We start from the raw sequence: 21,671 nt of genomic DNA, 5'->3' as shown, positions 1-21,671 counted from the left end.
GAGAACATGCGAACTCCGTGCAGACGGTGACCCAAGCAGGGAATCAAACTCCCGGGGCTGTGAGGCAGCAGTGCGAACCACTGTGCCATTGTGCCACCCCTGTAGGTGTTGATCACTCTCCCCTGAAGGTGTTGAGCATTCTCTGCCAAAGGCTTAACCCCTTGATCGAGGATGACTCCACGTACAGGCACTACACACCCTCTGGTACAACCTAAGTGATCATTTCTGACCTTGAAGAACAAATGTTGTTCGCACCATATGTAAAATTCATGTTCTTGTGTCTGAGGTATTCCATAGTGACCATTCCAGTTGTGAGTTCTGGATAGTGACCAAGAATAGGAACCATAGTTGACTTTCCTTCCCTAGTCAGCCACAGCCACTTCTTGAGTCTACCTTTACAGACAGCTTGGCTGGAATTCTTCGACCTCGCCAGTGGCTGGGATTCTCCGGTCCCATTGCAGTGAATTGAGATTTGGCTGAACACCAAATTCTCTGTTCTTGCTGGCAGCAGAGGCGGAGTGTATAACATTGGAGAACTAGCTCAGCCAAGACCAGAGATCGAACCTGGTGTGTATGTCTTAGCCGCTCATTATTTTAACTGGCTTAACACATCAGGGGAAAGAGAGACTGTTTAATAAGAGTGTTGCATTAATTATTTTCTGGATTTAACAGCATTTTTTACAGTTTAAAACCTTTGTGAAGTTGACCTCCAAGGCAAGTTCCTGAAGTACCTGGTTGTAAATGTGAAATCCTTGCAATATAAAATATAAATGAGCTAGTGAATGATTTATCTTCTGTCTCTTTGCAAGGCTGAAAAGATCAGATGCGAATCAGAGCTGGCTGATTTTTTAAAACCATACTTTTTCGGCCCACACCTGAAATGTTGACTCTGGGGCTTTAGTTATAGAGTCATAGAGGTTTACAGCATGGAAACAGGCCCTTCGGCCCAACTTGTCCATGTTGCCCTTTTTTAAAAACCCCTAAGCTAGTCCCAATTGCCCGCATTTGGCCCATATCCCTCTATACCCATCGTACCCATGTAACTATCTAAATGCTTTTTAAAAGACAAAATTGTACCCGCCTCTACTACTACCTCTGGCAGCTTGTTCCAGACACTCACCACCCTCTGTGTGAAAAAATTGCCCCTCTGGACACTTTTGTATATCTCCCCTCTCACCTTAAACCTATACCCTCTAGTTTTAGACACCCCTACCTTTGGGAAAAGATATTGACTATCTAGTTGATCTGTGCCCTCATTATTTTATAGACCTCTATAAGATCACCCCTCAACCTTCTACGCTCCAGAGAAAAAAGTCCCAGTCTATCCAGCCTCTCCTAACCATCAAGTCTGGGCAGCATCCTAGTAAATCTTTTCTGCACTCTTTCCAGTTTAATAGTATCCTTTCTATAATATGGTGACCAGAACTGTACACAGTATTCCAAGTGTGGCCTTACCAATGTCTTGTATAACTTCAACAAGACATCCAACTCCTGTATTCAATGTTCTGACTGATGAAACCATGCATGCTGAACGCCTTCTTCACCATTCTGTCCACCTGTGACTCCACTTTCAAGGAGCTATGGACACGAACCCCTAGATCTCTTTGTTCTGTAGCTCTCCCCAACACCCTATCATTAACTGAGTAAGTCCTGCCCTCGTTCAATCTATCAAAATGCATCACCTCACATTTATCTAAATTAAACTCCATCTGCCATTCATCAGCACACTGGCTTGTACTCTGTACAAGCAACAGCTCCTTCAATAAACCAGCTTGTTGTTATTTTCAATCTATGCGTGCAAACCACATCTTTTTCTTTTTGTGTAAAACCCACATTAGGACAGAGATTTCTGGCAACAGTCCCAAATGGCCAGCAGTCATGTGTGAGCTGGTTGCCCATCTGTTTTATTATTCATTCCTTCAATGTGGACAGTGCTGGCAAGATTGACATTTATTACCTGAACCTCGTTGCATGTGAAAAGTTAGTATGAGGCCTTTTTTCAACTGTTGGCGATAGTACTTTAACACAACCAAGTAACATTTTAAACCAAGTAACATTTTAGACCACCTCGGTGGGTCATTAAGGGTCAACTGTGAGACTGGGAATCACATTTATGCCAGAGCAGGTAAAGATGACAGATTATTGTCCAAAAGTATATTAATAAACCATTTAGGTTTTTACAATGTGACTGCAGACCCACACCAGTTAAATGCCATCTGTGATGGCTCAGCAAGCTATTCAGGTGTTTCAAACACCTCAGGTCTTCTTTCTGCACTGTAGGGTTTCTATGATTTCTATAAAACCGCTACAAAGTCTACAATAGGAACGAGAAAAGGAATGAAATCAGACAGACCACCCAGCATTGACCTAGGCGCCAGAAATTATAACGGCAAACCCAACCCTGTCGACCTTGCAAAGTCCTCCTCACTAACATCTTGTGCTGAAATTGAGAGAGCTGTCTCACAGACTCGTCAAGCAACATAGTCACACTCAAGGAATCATAGCTTACAGCTAATGTTCCAGACACTAATATCACCATCCCTGGGCATGCCCCATCCAACCAACAGGACAGACCTAGCAGAGATGTTGGTACAAAGATATACAGTCAAGAAGGAGTTTCCATGGGTGTCCTCAACATTGACTTCAGATCCCATGAGGTCTCATGGCACCAGGTCAAACTTGGGCAAGAAAACCTCCTGCTGATTACCACATAGGTCAATCGCCCTGCCCTGCCCCACCACCCCGCCCCACCCCTCCACCTATGTACCTCCCCACCTCCCCTGAGCTGATGAATCAGTACCTCACCATGTTGAACACCACTTGAAGGAAGCATTGAGGGTGGCAAGAATGCAGAATGTACTCTGGGTGAGGAACATCAATGTCCGTCACCAAGTGTGGCTCAGTAGCACCACCAAAGACTGAGCTGGCTGAATCTTAAAGGACATCGCTGCTAGACTGGGTCTGCGGCAGGCGGCGAGGGAACCAACAACAGGGAAAAACATAGTGACCTCACCTTCACCAACCTGCCTACTGAGGATGCATCTGCCCAGAACAGTATCGATAGGAGTGACCACTGCACAGTCCTTGAGGATACTTTGTGGACAACCATGAGGTGCTGTGGGCCTTCAGCAGCAGAACTGTACCCGACAAAAATCTGTAACTCATGGCCCAGCATATCTGCCCCCTGCCCTATTCCCCCGTCCCCTTCCCTCCCCATTCCCCCCTCCCTCACCATTCCCCCCCCCCCCCCCCCGCCCCCCAGACACCAACTCTACCGTTACCACCATGCAGCAAGGCAGCAGTTGACTGATTATGGCATCATACTGGAGTCAACAGTAATCAGGGGAAACTCTCCGCTGGGTGCAGTCATTCCTGACACAAAGGATAATGGTTGTGATTGTTGGAGGTCAATCATCAGCTCCAGGACATTCCTCAGGGTAGTGACCTAGGCCCAACCACCTTCATCTGCTTCATCAATGACTTTCTATCCATCATAAGGTCAGAAGTGGTTTTTTTTGCAGATGATTGCACAATGTACAGTGCTATTCATGACTTCTCATATATTGAAGCAGTCTATTCCAACTGCAGAAAAACCTGGAAAATATCCAGGCTTGGGCTGACAAGTAACAAGTAAAATTTGTGCCACACAAGTGTCTGGCAATGACCATCTCCAATAGGAGAGAATATAACAATACCCCTTGACAGTCAATGGCATTACCATGTCTGAAACCCCCACTGTCAACATCCTGGGGTTACCTTTGACCAGAAACCCAACTAGACTAGCCATATAAGTACTGTAGCTACAAGAACAGATCAGAGGCCAGGAATCCTGTGGTAACTCACCTTCTAATTCCCAAAGCCTGTCCACCATCTACAAAGTACAACTCAGGTTTGTGATGGAATACTCTCCCCTTGCCTGGATGAGTGCAGCTCCAACATCACTCAAGAAGCTTGACACCATCCAGATCAAGGCAGTCCACTTTATTGGCACCACGTCCACAAATGTCAATCGCTCCACAACTGACGAACAGTAGCATCAGTGTGTCCCATCCACAAGATGCACTGCAGAAACTCACTACTTAGGCAGCACCTTCCAAACCCAGGATCACTACCATCTAGAAGGACAAGGGCAGCAGACACATGGGAAAGCCACCACCTGAAAATTTCCCTACAAGCCACTCATCATCCTGATCTGGAATTATGTCCCTGTTCCTCCACTGTTGTAGGGTCAAAATCCTGGGAACTTCCTCCCTGACAGCACTACAGGTGTACCTATTGCACATGCATTGCAGCAGTTCAACATAGCAGTCAACTGTTGTCAGGGGAATTAGGGATGGGTAATGAATGCTGTATTGCCAATGATGTCCACATCGCTTGAATAAATAAACATACATACATATGAACATATGAATTAGGAGCAGGAGTCGGCCACTCAATACAATCTTAGTTCCACTGCAGTTTGAGGAAGAGTTCCTGAGATTCATGACCTCTTGAGAGAAAAAAAATCTTCTCTGTTTTAAATGAGGGACCCCTTCTTTTTAAAGAGTGACCCCCTAGTTCTAGATCCTCCCACAAGAGGAAACATCTTCTCCACATCCACCCTGTCAAAACCCCTCAGAATCTTAAAGGTTTCAATCAAGTTGCTTCTCACTCTTCTAAGCTCTAATGGATACAAACCTAACCTCTGCAACCTTTACTCGTAAGACAACTCGCCCATTCCTTGTAAAAAGATAAAGGAAAACAATGTAACAGCTTCTTTACTCAACAATTATTGGCAGAGATTCTTACATCTGAAATCCTCTACATTCACATTCTGAGTTGTGAGTTTTGTGTAGTGACCAGGAACATGAATAGTTGACTTTCTCTCTCATCAAATGGCGCTGCAGCCAATTCTTGAGCCTACCTAATAGTTATCCTAACTGAGAACTGACTCAGCCAAGACCGGAAGTCAAACCTAGTTTGAGAATGGAGTATAAAAGTAGTGTTGCTGCCACTGTACTAGTTTGAGTATTGGGCACAGTTTTGGTCCCCTTACTGTAGGAGAGATGTAGATGCTTTGGAGGCAGTTCAGAGGAGGTTCACTAAATTGATTCCAGGAATGAGGGGTTTGACTTATGAAGAGAGATTGTACAGTTTAGGCTCATACTCTAGAGTTTAGAAGAATGAGAAATCTAATTGAGTTTATTTAAGATAATAAAGGGGATTGACAGAGTAGACATGGAAAGGATATTTCTGCTTGTGGGGCAGCCGAGAGTGTGAGGTCATAGATTTAGGATAATGGGTAGCAGATTTAAAACAGAGATGAGGAGGATTTACTTCATAGAATCATAGAAACCCTACAGTGCAGAAAGAGGCCATTTGGCCCATCAGGTCTGCACCGATCACAATCCCACCCAGGCCCCAGGCCATATCCCAACATATTTACCCACTAATCCCTCTAACCTACGCATCTCAGGACTCTAAGGGGCAATTTTTAGCTTGGCCAATCAACCTAACCCGCACATCTTTGGACTGTGGGAGGAAACCGGAGCACCCAGAGGAAACCCACGCAGACACGAGGAGAATGTGCAAACTCCACACAGACAGTGACCCAAGCCAGGAATCGAACCCAGGTCCCTGGAGCTGTGAAGCAGCAGTGCTAACCACTGTGCTACCGTGCCCCCCAAAGATATATACTTCTCTGAAAGGATCATAAATCACAACCCCAGAGCGTGCTGGATGCCGGGACATTGAATAAATTTAAGGAGGAGGTAGACGGATTTTTAATTAGTAATGGGTTAAGGGACAACGGAGAATGAGCAGGAAAGTGGAGTTGAGGCCAAGATGAGATCAGCCATGATTATGTTGAATGGCAGAGCAGGCCCTAGGGGCTGAATTGCCTACTCCAGCTCCTAGTTCTTGTGTTCTTATGTATGCCTTAGCCACTCATTATTTTGCCTTTTGGGGAATGCAGCAATGTTTTACTGGCACCAGCTTCTTTTTCGATTTTTGCTGAACTGAATTCAAATTCTCAAATGGCCATGTTGGGATTTGAAATCACCTTCACTCGATTTATAGCCCAAAAAACTGAAGCACTTACTGTACCTGTATGAGCAGTAATCAGGTGAAGGTAGCTGCCAGCATAATGATGAAGCTTAGAATCATTTTAACGATATCTAGTTGAAATCTACTGGAAGTCGTTGAAGCGCTAACTGAACCTTTTCTCTTTTGGAAATGTTCGTGAGATTGCAGTGTCAATGTGCCTTGGATTTAAGTTAATAAAATCAAGATACTGTAGATGCTGGGAATCTGAAACAAAAACAGAAATGCTGGAAAAACTTAGCAGCTGTGGAGAGAAATAAAGTTAACATTTTGAGCCTAATATGATCTTTGAATAGAAAAAAGAGAAAGTAATGAGATGGCTTTTATACTGTCAGAAAAGGAGGGAGGGAGAGAGGCAGAAGGTCAGCGATAGGTTAGAGGTCAAGAAAGATTAAGTGGCAAATATGTCATGGAACACAAGAAAAAAGGAATGGTGATAATATTATTAGAGACTAAAGCAGGTAATGGAATAAAGGTTAGCATTGCCTGAAAGCAAAATAGCAGAATGTGTTAATAATAAAGGATCATCGCTGTCTGAAAGCAAGATATGAGAACAAGATACAGACTGATACTTGGCAGTGGGAAGGGAGAGAATCAAAATGGTGGCCAGAGTTATTGAAGTTATTGAACTGACTGTTGAATTCAGAAGGCCGTAAAGTGTCTCATCGGAAGATGAGGTGCTAATCCTCCAGCTTGCCTTGGATTTCAATGGAACATTACAGCAGGCCAAGGACAGAAATATGGGCATGAGAGCAAGATGGTGAATTGGAGTGGTAAGAAACAGGTCATCCTTGAGGACTGAGTGAAGGTGTTCCACAAAGCCATCGCCCTGTCTGTGTTTAGTGTAGAGGAGACCAGTTGGGGGGATTATTCTGGTTGCCCCCCACCGCCACCGCTGTCAACAGGGTTTCTCATTGTTCACACCCTCCATTACGAGGGAGCAAGTGGCGGAGGCCCACGGCTGGCCGGACTGGAAGATCCCACTGGCAGGAATGACTGAAAAATCCCATCGTACAGTAAGTAAGTTGCTGCTTCACCTGGAAGTAGTGTTTGGCGCTATAGACAATAAGTAGGGAGGAGGTAAAGGGGTAGGGTTTACACCTCCTGCGATTGCATGAGAAGGTGCCATGGGAAGGGGATAAGATGTTGCGGTGATAGAGGAGTGGACCAAGGTGTCATAGAGGGAGTGGTACCTGCAGCATGCTGATAGGGGAGGGGAGGGGAAGATGTGTTTGATGGTGGCTTCATGCTCGAGTTGGTGGAAATGGTGGAAGATGATCCTTTGAATATGGAGGTTGGTGGCGTATTGGGGGGGTGAATATGAGGGGAATCCTATCAAGGTTCATGGAGGGAGGGAAAGGGCATGAATGTGGGAAATGGGTCAGACATGGTTGAGGGAGGGTCCTATCAGCCATAGTGGAGGGGGAATCCTCGGCTGAGGAAAAAGGAAGACATTTCACAAATGCAATTGTGGAAGGTGACATCAACAGGACAATGTGACAGAGACTTTGGGAGAATGGAACAAAGTCCTTACAGGAAGCAGGGTATGAGGAGGGGCAGTTGAGACAGCTGTGGGAGTGGGTAGGCTCGTAATGAATCTTGGTAGATAGTCTATCAGCAGAAATGGAAACAGCGAAGTGAAGGAATGGAAGGTAAGTGTTGGAGATGGTTCATGTGCAGGTGAGAGAGGTGTGGAAATCGGAAAGAAAATTGATAAATGTATTCAGATCCAGATGGGAGCATGAGGCTGCACTGATACAGCCATCGATGTACTGGAGAATAAATTATTTAAGTTTCAAGTTTAAGTTTATTTATTAGTGTCATAAGTAGGTTTACATTAACACTGCAATGAAGTTACTGTGAAAATCCCCTAATCGCCACACTCCGGCGCCTGTTCGGGTACATTGAGAGAGAATTTAGCATGGCCAATGCACCTAAGCAGCCAACTTTCAGACAATGGGCAGAAGCCGCAGCACCCACGGGAAACCCATGCAGACATGGGGAGAACATGCAGTCTCCGCACAGGCAATGACCCAAGCTGGGAAACAAATCCGGATCCCTGGCACTGTGAGGCAGCAGTGTTAACACTGTGCCACTATGTCGCCCAACTGTGGGAGTGGTTCTGAGTAGGACAGAAACAAGGCATGTTCCACATAACTCACAAAAGACAGACATAACTAGGGCCCATGCAGTAGCCATAGCTGCACCTATATGGAGAAAGTGAAACAAATTAAAAGGAGAAATTGTTCAGTGAACAAACAAGTCTAGCAGGGGTGGAGGAGGATACTGATGGATAGGGATGAATCCATCACAGTTCTACTTCTCTGCAGTTCTGATGAAGAGTCATGTTCGACTCAAAATGTTAGACTCTGTTTCTCTCTCTCCACAGATGCCGCCACACTTACTGTGTCTTTTTCCAGGGTTTTCTGCTTTTAGTTGGAGTCAAGTTGTTAGCTAATTTAACTAAGGCAGTGGAATGAGGTAGAGATAAATCCTTTCTCCCCAATTTGTTCATGTCACTTGGTTGTAAGAATATTTCACATCATCACATTTACAATGCGATGAACATTCATCTTATTTCTGACACATTGACAGCCGAGTGCTTTTTAATATGATGCCAGGACAACAGACTTGCCAACTCTGGTCAGGTGCATTCCTGGATACTTTACCACATGACTGTCCCCTGGAACCACTCTGCTGCCACTTTGCCACCTGTTTGCCAGGCACACTGCCTTCTCAATCCCAACTAGACATCATTATCCAATTGGATTGATTCTCACTGGTAGTGAAACAGCCTTTCTTTTTGCCCAACTTCAAATTTTTTATGTCAAATAAATGAAAGCATTTAAAGCAAGTGAAGCAAAAACACATTTTTGTTTAATGCTGGATTACATACAGCAGTGTCCTGGTGATTAATTTTCAATTACTGCAGAGTCCAGGGCACACTGGCCAGGTTTGCAACCTTACCAAATATCTAAACAAACCTAATACCAGTCTTGTGTATCGGCAGCAGAAAGCATCATGTTCCAAACCCGACCCCAGGGCTTAGCATAAAGCTTCCTTTTAGTCTGTCTCAGCAATGACCCATTACCCAAATCTCAAAAAATGCACCCCACTTCATATTTCAATTTGTGTACCAGACATATTGTGAGAGTCCCAAAAATGGGCAGTTTTATCCTAAGGAGTTATGCCCAGTGGGTTTGACATTCAAAAAACCAGATTTGTTTCCACTTAGAATAATGGGTAGAGAATAAGTAGACTTGCAGAGATCAATCTAACCTTGGAACCTAAGCAGCCGTAGACCATCATATGTTTTTCGATCCTATCTTACTTTAGTTCAACAGGATGTCACTGTTACATTTCGAATAAAATTATTAATTATCAGGATATGGGCACCACCAAAGTAGTAGAAGTTATTGGAAGTAACAATGTGGAAAGTAACTTTTAACACATGATAAAGATGGCAGGGGAGGTGATGTGTTGCGGCTACAGAATGTGGGATCTCCTGAATGCCAGTGTAATCTAGGGAAAACACATCTTCAGTACATTCAAGAGACATGGCCAGGCAGTGCTCTGGCACTTCCCCGGCACATGTTCGCATTATGCCAACCTGGTAGTGCCAAACTTTGCCAGCGAGCAGTGCCGGGGCATAATGGTGGGGGATTGATGGTGGGAGGTTAATTTATTTGTGGTGGTGGGGGAGAGCAGATGTGGGAACTGGGGATATCTGCAATGGCTATTTGCAGGTGGGGGGGGGGGGGGGGGGCGCGTGGAAGAAGGGGCTTGATGCTGGCGATGTTTGGGTGGAAGGGGGTGTGCCGGCATCAAACCCCTTCTTCCACATGCCCCCCCCCCCCCTGCAAATAGCAGGTTTCGGGAATCGGGGGGAAGAGGTCCATTGTCGGCAATGTTTGGGTGGGAAGGGGGTGCCAGCATTGACTGTTTTGAGCCCTTGAAACATCTGTGGTGGGGTGTGGTGTGGGGTGGGGTGGGGTTATTTTTTGTTCCAGGACACTTTTTAAAGGGTACAGTGTAAAAATGAGGTGAATTCCATTTAAGATGGAGGTGAGAAGAAACCTTTTCTCTCAGTGTGTTATGACTCTTTGGAACTCTCTTTCACAGAGAACAGTGGACATAGGGTCATTGAATATCATTACGGCAGAGGTAGATAGATTCTTGACTAACAAAAGAGATAAAGATTATTGGAGATGGGTGGTAAGTGGAGTTGAGGCCACAACCAGGTCAGCCATGATCTTACTGGATGATGGAGCAGGCTCGAGAGACCAAATGGCGTAATCTTTAAGTTTATTTATTAGTGTCACAAGCAGGCTTACATTAACATTGCAATGAAGTTAAAATCTCCTTGTTGCCATACTCTGATGTCTAACCACCGAACCCACGCAGACACCGGGAGAAAGTGCAAACTCCGCACAGACAGTGACTCTAATTCAGATGTTTATATGTAAGTTCCAACACTTATTGTCCATCTCAGGCTAGCCCATTTCCTGAAGCACTTTCACACAGGGAGGTGTTTACTTCAGAGGCAGTGAAGAGACAACCATATTGGTTTGGGACGGGATCAAACATAGAACAGACTGAGTAATGACAGCAGTCTCATCTCCAGAAGACATTAGTTAGATTATTTACAGCAACCCGACAGCTGTCTGGTCACTTTTACTGAGCCCCAATATTTATCTCTGGATGTGTATTCTAATTCTCAGACTGTCGGATTTTCCTGCACTTGACATTTCTCAGCATCTCGTGTGCACACCTCTTTTACAGAATGCCGTGACATACTGCTCCCCATGATGACGGATGAGCTGAAGGCCCAGCTGGAGCAGAAAGATGAACAACAGCAGTACAGCGTTGAGTTACTCAATAACATCCTGGAGGTCCTCAGCGAACCTAACGTGGTAGGTGATCCTAACCCTGATTGCAGCTTTTTTATGCTTGCCCCTGTCAATTAATAATTTATGGTGCAAGAACAGTGGTGTGGCCATAAATTGAGAGAGGGGAATGTGCGACGGGAACTGGGTTTCCTCGTACATGAATCGCTGAAGTTAAGCATGCAGGTTTAGAAGGCGGTAAAGAAGTGAAATGGTCTGTCGGCTTTCATAGCGAGAGGGTTAGCATACAGGAGCAGGAATGTCTTGCTGCAGTTATACTGTGTCTTGGTAAACTGGAATATTGTGTGCAGTTTTGGTCTCCTTATCCAAGGAAGGATGTTCTTGCTATAGAGGGAGTGCAGTGAAGGTTTACCAGCCTGATTGCTGGGATATAGTGACTCCCTTATGAGGAGAGATTGGCTCGGTTAGGATTATATTCACTGGAATTTAGATTGAGAGGGGGATCTCATCGAAACCTATAAAATTCTAATAGGACTAGACAGGGAAGATGTAGGAAGGATGTTCCTGATGGTGGGGGTGTTCAAAACCAGGGGTCATAGTCTAAGGATACAGGGTAAACTTTTAGGATTGAGATGAGGAGAAACTTCTTTACCCAGAGAGTGGTAAGCCTGTGGAATTCACTACCACAGAAGACAGTTGAGGCCAAAACATTGCATGTTTTCAAGAAGGAATTAGATGGAGCTCTTGGGGCAAAAGGATCAAAGGATATGGGGAGAAGGCGAATCAGGCTATTTAGTTGGATGATCAGCCATGATCATAATGAATGCAGGAGCAGGCTCAAAAGGCTGAATGGCCTACTCCTGCCCCTAGTTTCTATGTTTCTATGTAAAGGTGAAGCCAGGCCTCCGAAATGTTGAATAGGAACATAGGATCAGGAACAGACCATTCAGCCCCTTGAGCCCATTCTGCCACTAAACTAGATGATGGTTACCTCAATGCCATTTTCTCACACTATTCCCCATATTGTCATTTGTATCCAGAAATCTGTCACCCTCTGTTTTGAACATAATCAGTGACTGAGTCTCCACAGCTGGGATAGAGGTAGTATGAACTGTATGCAAATATAATTATTCTGGGTGATTTAACTTCCACAGTACCCCAGTACGTAAAGGCCCATTTTAAGTTGAATTGCGTCGGAGAGAGTAGGGAGGTGGTCCAAAGATGTTCAAGTTAGGTGGACCAGTCATGCTGAATTGCCCCTTAGTATCCAAGATATGTAGGTTAGGTGGATTAGCCATGGTTAATGTGCAGGGTTACAGGGATAGGATGGGAGGGTGGGCCTGGGCCTGGGTAAGATACTCTTTCAGAGAGAGAGTCAGTGCAGACGCGATGGGCTGAATGGCCTCCTTCTGTGCTGTAGGGTTTCTACAGTTTCAGAACAGTCGGTGCCCTTCCTCCAGCCTCCCGAGCACTTCATGAATAGAAACAAGTGGACAGATGCTAGAATTGTCAAGGATAATCTGCTAGGCAGGCACAGAATTCAGGGTCAAACATACTAAACTGGAAGGGTTGAATTATCACAGGAACAGGCTTTAATGGGCCAAAGGCTCTTTATCTTTCACTGACTTTTATCGTGTTTTCCTTATTTGAACCAAAGCAGTGGACGTGGGGCTCTGGAAGTAATTAATCCTCGTTTCAAAGATTCAATTTTAATCTCTGAAATTTCCTGTTAGGCCACCAATAAGCTATCTCTAAGCCTGATTAATACACTTCTTCAATGTGGGGTTTTACACATCTTTTTCTGTCTTTGCTGAAGGACATAATGACTTGCTAAAGATATTCCCACTTTTCAACTTGTGTGGTGTGTAGGAAGGATGCAATTCAGGCCAAATTGAAGTGGGATTTGATTTTCTGTAGATTTTGCTGGATTGGGAATTGCTGTTACAAATCTTTAATATCAGGAGGTTATGGAGTTAAAGACAAACGTGTTAGCACAACTGTGACTGGAATTAATTTGAATATGTCTTTGGTGCAGGAAAGTCTCTTTTTTTTTCATCTCGTCTTTTGCTTATTAATGGTCTGTCCTCAGTGTTATCTCTCATAAAGGTCCAAGTTGGTGCAGTAATGCAAAATTTGCTTTTATTTAAGACTTTCTGATGGATTCAGGTGCAACTTTTGTTATACAACTAACCTGGCTTTCCTTTGCAGTGAAGCCAGAAGAGAATAATATTGCACACCCATTCCTGAGATAGTTTAAAATTAATCCCATTCACTCTGGATCTAATGGTCAAATTCTGAGGAGACTCTGGACTATGGTTACTACTAGATGTTTCCATCAGGGGTCTACTCCAGTCTTCCACTACCAATATGTAAGCACTCTACCTATCACACAGATCTCACATTAACAATAATCACTGAACAATGAGCGTAAATGTACAATTATAAAATGCTGAAGATACCAGTTTTAGTCATGGAGGTATAAAACAGAATGGTGATCCTAAATCTTCCAAACTGCTATCACCAGTTTTTTTAAAAGATTATTTATTTAGTGTCACAAGTAGGCTTACATTAACACTGCAACGAAGTTACTGTGAAAATCCCCTGGTCACCACACTCCGGCGCCTGTTCGGGTACATTGAGGCAGAATCTTAGCATGGCTAATGCACCTAACCAGCACGTCTTTTGGAAGGATAAGGGCAACAGATACATGGGACCTCCATCGCCTGCAAGTTGCCCTCCAAGTCACACACCATCCTGACTTGGAAATATTTTGCCATTCCTTCCCTGTCCCTGGGCCAAAATCCTGGAACACCCTCCGTAGCAGCACTGTGGGTGTACCCATATCTCAGGGACTGCAGGGGTTCAAGAAGGCAGCTCACCACCACCTTCTCAAGGGCAATTAGAGATGGACAATAAATGCTGGCATAGCCAATGACACCCTCAGCCCATGAGCTAATAAAAATAAATGATCTGGATAGACTTAGGGTAAAGAAATCAAAGGTGAATTAATACAAAGTGCTGGAAAAGGAAATGGGCAACTTTCCATAGAATCCCTACAGTGCAGGGAAAGGCCATCCAACCCATCGATTCTGCACCTGTTCACCAAAAGAGCATCCTACGCAGGCCCTCCCACTCATCCCATTGGTCTAGTCCAGATTAGATTCCAGGTATCAGAGGTGAAAAGTCACTCGATGTGACCTCTTCCATATTGAAATGATTTCTCTTCTGTTTGCGTTGGGTGGATGCATGCCTTTTAACCTGTTAAGGGCTGTTGAGCATTCTATCACGTGAGGCCGTATCAACCAGCAACGTGGCTTGCAAAGTGGAAGTGAAAATCCCATTCTGAACTGGAAAATGGTCTGGGCTGAAGCAGCGAGGTGGGAGAATGATGGTGGATGAAAACTTTGAAAGCAAAGTTATCAGAATTGGCAGCATGAAGCATGTTAGCTAGAAGTTAAGTCTAAAGAAAGACATGAACTCAAGGTAGGATAGAAATCGAATTGAGACATAAGGTCTTCCTATAAAGGGGCTGATCGTCCAGTGTGGCATAAAGCAGATTTCTTCACCATAAAATTGGCTGAAATTCACATGATAGATGTAAGTAATATGGGTGTGTGTAGATGCTTGTATAATGTACTGTAAAAATCTTGCTGTCGTTCATGCTTGTGGGATCTTATGGTGCCACTGACAGCGAACCCCTGTGTGGGTTTCCTGGAAGCGACGGGTGCATTCAATGGGAAACTCCGTCAATGGCGGGACCATAAGATCCCACCATCAGCAAGTAGCACATTGCCTGCCGCCACTGCCAAACATGCCGAGAGGCAGAAAAATCCAGCCCTACAAACTTAACAAAGTAAAATGTACTTATTGGTGCATCAGTTAAAATATAAGACAACCCAAAGGTTTGCATGCTACAGAATTTATCACCGACTTTGGATGGTGTAATGGTACTCGTTCACGTAACAAAATAGGAATGAGGGGAGTCAGCAGCCCAGAAAAGCTGGATTTTCATTTAAAATCCCATGCATGTGCTGCTGATGGATTTTAGAAAATATTTTCCATTCACTAGACTGTTTAAATAAAATAGGGACTGTCGCCACCCGCAGCCCCACTTCAAATGGCTTAGTTAGTGAAGACAAAATATACATCCCGAAACGGAGCAGAGCACAGAGGCATTCCATCCCCACTTAGTGCTGATGCCATTGTAAGGGGTGCTACCATTGATCTCAGAGGTAGGGTGGAGATCAAGTTCCACAGTTTCCCCACTTCTCGTTTCTCTGGCTGTTGGTAAGGACAGAGATGTGCTTAGCTCTATCTCCAAATGACCAATAGCCCTGACGAAGAGCGATACAGACCCAAGATGTTAACTCTGTTTCTCTCTCCACATATGCTGCCAGACCCACTGAGTTTATCCAGCATGCTCTGTTTTTATTTCAGATTAATAGCCCTGCTGCTTAGTTTCCTGCATGATTAACAACCTTGCTGTGCGCAAATTGGCTGCCACATTTCTCTACATTACAACAGTGGCTACACTTCAAAAAGTGCTTAATTGGCTGCACGAGAGTGAGACAGTGGCAATACCGCTGAATTAGTAATCCAGAGGCACAGGCTAATGCTCTGGGGACATGGGTTCAAATCCCACCACAGCAGCTGGTGGAATTTACATTCAATTAATCAATGTAATGCTAATCTCAGTATATGATTGTGAGAACTATTATCAATTGTTGTTAAAATGAAAGCAATCTGGATCACTAATGCCCTTTAAAGAAGGAAATCTGCTGTCTTTCCCCAGCTTGTCTTACATATGACTCCAAACCCCTGGCTTTTAACTACCCTTGATCTAGCAAGTCATTCAGTTCAAAGGCAATTAGGGATGGGAAACAAATGATGGTCTTGCCACCAATGCTCACATCCATTCAAGAATTTTTTAACAACGCCTCAGGATATCTCATGGCTGTGATTGAAATGCAAATTTTTCGTTAAAATGAAGACAGCTTGCATTCACTGTTTAAATAAAACTATAGCTGAAGCAAGAGGTTAAAAATCATTAAACACAGATCAGGCAGCACAAGTTATTCTGCTGAACCATGAACAAATGTGTAAGAATGATTTAATATCGCTAAAACCGCATGACGTTTAGTCACAAATAAATTGGTTAATGTTGCCTTCCCGATTTTCTCATAATCTCAGGTCAGTCTTTTTTTAAGAAAATATTTTTTTCACTCAGCTTCCAACCCAATTCTACTCACTAATTTCCCCTGAGCTTTCTGACCATATTGTTTGCTTAACACCACAGAGCAGTCTTCTTCTCATTACATCAATTGAAAACACAGATATGTGATACCTGCCTGAGAATGGAGAGCTGTTGCAGGAAGTCCGGGGGGGGGGGGGGGGGGGGGTTGAATTCGAAACATTGGGGCGATTAAAAATGCAAGAGAACACGGAAGTAATTTTGGCTCCATTTCCATCTCTAAGTTGGCCGTCTCTTCCCTTTGCTAAAGGAAAGAAAATTGCTGATTTCTTCCCTTCCCTATCTATCTCTTTCCAAGCGCATTGTAGTAATCCATTACTCTCCATCGACCGAACAAACTACACAGTTGTATCAAAAATGCCTACCCTCATTTTCTCAATTCCTGCTAAGACCAAAAAGACACATCTGTATGCCACATTGAATCCATGGGACTTAGATATAGGAATAGGCCATTCAGCCCTTCGAACCTTCTCTGGCATTCAATACCATCATCTCTGATCAAGTTCTGATCGCAACCCCACTTTACCATCTGCACCCCCCCCCCCCCCCCCAATAAAGTTTGGCTGGAATTCTCCTATCTGGGATGAAGTCTCTGTTGTTGTTTTAACAGTTATTATGTTTTCAAAGAGTGTAATAGATCCATATCAGTTATTACACTCTGAATGGACAGAGGCCAAATGTTGTCGAGCAAAGGAATTTGTGATCCAGGTTGACAAGACAATTTAAATACAAGCATTATAGTTTAATCTGCAGTAAGTTTCAGACATACTGCCAGCCTTTGAAATGCTTAAGAGTGTACGAGTATCCTTTTGAAATGAATCTAAGAGCTAAAGCAGGGGCAGGAATGTGTGTTTCCCACTGTGGAGGCTGATGGGAAACCATGCCATATCTTCGATCCCTGACCTAATTAATTATGGGGCTTTGATGCTGTATTCCGTGGCGGGATCTGGGATGCCATATTGAAAAGATGCCCAACATCACTGATTCACCATTGAAGAAAGGAGATCGGCCATCTGGAGATGTTCTCCCCCACGCACTGCTGTGGTGTTCCAGGGTCTAGGGCTGCTGGAGGCCTCCATCCTTAACTCCAGAGGCAGCCCCAGGCAGTGTTCAGTGAGTCCCGAATTCTGCACACCACATTGTTCCAGACTTGTTCTGGACCGGCGTGTTTTCCTCCTGGAGATTCGGAAGTGGGGGAAGATTCTGGTTGGGCCTTCATCGGAATCTCATTTATAGGATGTAAATCAGTTTCAAGCTGGCTTTTGGTTGGTTTCCTGATCCGCCGTGATGGCTACCAGTGAAAGATCCTGCAGGAAATTCACGGTAGCGTGAAATCGATTTTTGAACTCTTACAAATTCTCTTCCCTCGCTCATCCCTCTTCACCTGCCATCGAACCCGCTAGCAGGGCTGTGGGAGAATTCCACCCCTTCATTTCATTGTCTATCAAAAATCTGTCTAACTCTCCCTCGGGGACACAGTTTAAGAATAAAAGATCTCCCATTTAGAACATAGAACATAGCACAGTACAGCACAGTACAGGCCCTTCAGCCCTCGATGTTGTGCCGAGCTTTGTCCGAAACCAAGATCAAGCTCTCCCACTCCCTATCATCCTGGTGTGCTCCATGTGCCTATCCAATATCCGCTTGAAAGTTCCTAAAGTGTCTGACTCCACTATCACAGCAGGCAGTCCATTCCACACCCCAATCACTCTCTGAGTAAAGAACCTAACTCGGACATCCCTCCTACATCTCCCTCCATGAACCTTATAGTTATGCCCCCTAATAACAGCTACATCCACCCGAGGAAATAGTCTCTGAACGTCCACTCTATCTATCCCCCTCATCATCTTATAAACCTCTATTAAGTCGCCTCTCATCCTCCTCCGCTCTAAAGAGAAAAGCCCTAGCTTCCTCAACCTTTCCTCATAAGACCTACCTTCCAAACCAGGCAGCATCCTGGTAAATCTCCTTTGCACTCTCTCCAATGCTTCCACATCCTTCTTATAGTGAGGTGACCAGAACTGCACGCAATATTCCAAATGTGGTCTCACCAAGGTCCTGTACAGTTGCAGCATAACCCCACGGCTCTTAAACTCAAACCCCCTGTTAATAAATGCTAATACACTATAGGCCTTCTTCACGGCTCTATCCACTTGAGTGGCAACCTTTAGAGATCAATGGATATGAACCCCGAGATCTCTCTGTTCCTCCACATTCCTCAGAACCCTGCCGTTGACCCTGTAATCTGCATTCAAATTTGGCCTACCAAAATGAATCACCTCGCACTTATCAGGGTTAAATTCCATCTGACATTTTACGGCCCAGCTCTGGATCCTATCAATGTCTCTTTGCAGCCTAAAACAGCCCTCCACCTCATCCACTACTCCGCCAATCTTGATGTCATCAGCAAATTTCCAAGTCATTAATAAAAATCACAAATAGCAGAGGACCCAGCACTGATCCCTGTGGTACACTGCTGGGAACTGGTCTCCTCAAAGAATTCAATCAAATTTGTGAGGCAAGACTTACCCTTCACGAATCCGTGTTGACTATCCCGGATTAAGCTGCATCTTTCTAAATGGTCATAAATCCTATCACTCAGGACCTTTTCCATTAACTTACCGACCACCGAAGTAAGACTAACCGGCCTATAATTACCAGGGTCATTCCTATTTCCTTTCTTGAACAGAGGAGCAACATTCGCCACTCTCCAGTCCTCTGGCACTATCCTCGTGGACAGTTAAGACAGAGGGTTATTACTCTGTCAAATTCTGTTCCCCAGAAAGCAGTGGAGGTTGGATCATTGAATTTATTCAAGGCTGAGTTCGACAGATTTTTGATAGTTAAGGGAGTTAAGGGCTAAGGGGGGCAGTCAGGAGAGTGGAGTTGGATCCACAACCAGGTCAGACATGAGCTTATCGATTGTGCAGCAGGCTCGTCAGGCCTGTACAGTGCACAGTATTCTAATTGAGATCTTATTAAGATTTTATATAGACTCATCATTGTTTATTGCCTTTTAGATTCTACACATCTTGTGATAAAATGTGGAATTCCATTAACTTTTTTACAACCTTCTCAACCTTTAATGTCTTGTCAACCTGGATCGCAAATTCCTTTGCTCCACAACATTAGGCCTACCTTCATTCAGAGTGTAATAACTGACATGGGTCTATAACACTCCTTGAAAACATAATAACTTTTAAAAGAACAACAGAAACTTATTTTTATATCGAACCTTTAACATAACAGCTTGGGTCACTGTCTGTGTGGAGTTTGCATGTTCTCCCCGTGTCTGCATGGGTTTCCACCGGGAGTTGCGGTTTATTCCCACTGTCCAAAGATGTGCGGGTTAGGTACATTAGCCATGCTAAATTGACCCTTAGTGTCCCGGGATACATTGGTTAGAGGGATTAGCGGGGTAAATATGTGGGGTTACGGGGATAGGGCCGAGGTGGGATTGTTGTCAGTGCAGAGTCAATGGGCCGAATGGCCTCCTTCTGCACTGTAGGGTTTCTATGATTTTATGATAATGAAACAACCCAATGCACTTCACAGGGGATTTGTACAACAAAGTATGACACTGAGCCATAAGGGGATGTTAGGTCATCTAACATATGCTTGGTCAAAGAGGTAGATTTTAAGGATTGTCTTAAAGGAGGAGAGTGAATTAGAGAGGTGGAGTGGTGTAGGAAGTGTATTCTGGGTCGGTGAAGCCAGAGCAACTGAAGGCACCAATAATGGAGCAATTAAAATCAGGGATGCACAAGAAGACAGAATTTGAGGAACACAGATATCTCAAAGGGTTGCAGGGCTGCAGGTGATTACAGATATAGGGAGGGGAAAGTCAGGGAAGGGATTGAAAACAAGGAAAACAAGCAACCCCTATTGCTGGCTCAGGAGCCAACCGTAGGTCATTGAGTCCAGAGATGATAGGACAAAGGACTTGCTGCTCGTTAAGCATGATGTGGGAGACCAGCCAGGAGTTTGTTGGAAGAGATGTGTCTAGAGGTAACAAAGGTATTAATTGAAACTTTTAGTACAGATGAACTGAGACAGGGTCAAAATTGGGCAATGTTACAGAAGTGGGAATAGATGGTCTTAGTGATGACTATGAGGTGAAAATCTTATTTCAGGATTAAATTTGACATCAATTTTACAAACAGACTGGCTTAATCTCAGATTGCTGCCAGTGACTGAGGGAAACGCCACAATGACTTAAAATTACCAATAGTTTAAAGTTTATTAATGTCACAAGTAGACTTACATTAACACCGCACTGAAGTTACTGTGAAAATCCCCCCAGTCGCTACAATGTGTGCTTGGCAAATGCACCCAACCAGTACGCCTTTTGGACTGTGGGAGGAAACCGCAGCACCTGGAGGAAACCCATGCAGACATGGGGAGAATGTGCAGACTCCACACAGACAGTGACGCAAAGCGGGAATCGAACCTTGGTCCCTGGCGCTGTGAGGCAGCAGTGCTAAAATCCAGTGCCCCATGCTGCCATATATGGCTATGGAAATCACAACTGACTGGGTGACATTTCTACTGAGCATTGAAAATCTATCCTGGCTTTGATTTCAAGAAAAAGGCAACAAATTAACATTTCAAAGAAAGATTCCTCAGCGTAAATGTAACCCAATGGGCAGAAATTTCCGCCTCTTCTCAGGGCATGCTTTCCAGTGGTGGAAACAACTCGCCATTGGCTGCTGGTGGGATCTTCTGGTCCCGCTGATGTCTACAGTGTTTTGCATGGTTCTCCTGTCCCACTGCCGGGAAACCCGCCACTGGGTAATGCATTTGGCAGGACTGGAAGATCCCACCAGCGGGAAGGGCCAGAAAATCCTGCCCAATATATGTAACAAACTGCCAGTGCATGTGATAAGAAAAATCCAGCCATCTGAAAGAATTCATTGTTCATTCATACAATTTATCAATGCAATAGAGAGATTTCTGTCATGATTGAAAAGCGAGGTTGCATGGGTAGACTAGATGGATCGACTGACTCTGTCCAAAATTCATTACTGTGTTTTTGTGGAGGAGACAGTTTTTCTAAAATGTAGAGGGTTGTTAACCTAAAATGAAATCATAGGGTGGAGACAAATCAAGAAGGCTATTCATCATCTTCTACCATATTCTTCAGAGAATTAGTGTGATCAGCATGTAATTCCTAACACTGTTGAGAGGTTGTCATGTTCCACAGATGCTCCGTATTATATTAAACATCAGTCTTGTCTCATTTGGAGTCAGAATGTTATCATTTCAAGTCTCATGCCAGAGATTTGAGTACATAATCCTGTCTGGCCCTCCAGTGCAGTACTCTCGGGGAGCACTGCATTGTCAGGCCTGTGTCATTTGGATGAGATGTGAGATGTTAAACTGAGGGCCTGTCTGATCTTTCAGGTACAAGATCCCTATTATAATAGTGGCACTATTATAAAAAGAGAAGGCAATTCTCCCTGATGTCTTGGAGAATATTTATCCCTCAGCCA

General features: G+C 44.2%; 1 protein-coding gene across 1 annotated transcript in view; it reads left to right on the top strand.

Moving 5' to 3' along the window:
• Nucleotides 1-21,671, top strand: part of LOC144505239 (dedicator of cytokinesis protein 2-like) — a 618,318-nt gene that overhangs the window by 223,928 nt on the left and 372,719 nt on the right. The window contains exon 26 of the mRNA XM_078231263.1: nt 10,864-10,994. Coding sequence (XP_078087389.1) covers nt 10,864-10,994 — 131 coding nt within the window. The remainder of the gene's footprint in view (nt 1-10,863; nt 10,995-21,671) is intronic.

The sequence above is a fragment of the Mustelus asterias genome, chromosome 16 (assembly GCF_964213995.1).
Source record: "Mustelus asterias chromosome 16, sMusAst1.hap1.1, whole genome shotgun sequence".
NCBI lineage: Eukaryota > Metazoa > Chordata > Chondrichthyes > Carcharhiniformes > Triakidae > Mustelus > Mustelus asterias.
This window is presented reverse-complemented; position numbering and strand designations above follow the sequence as displayed.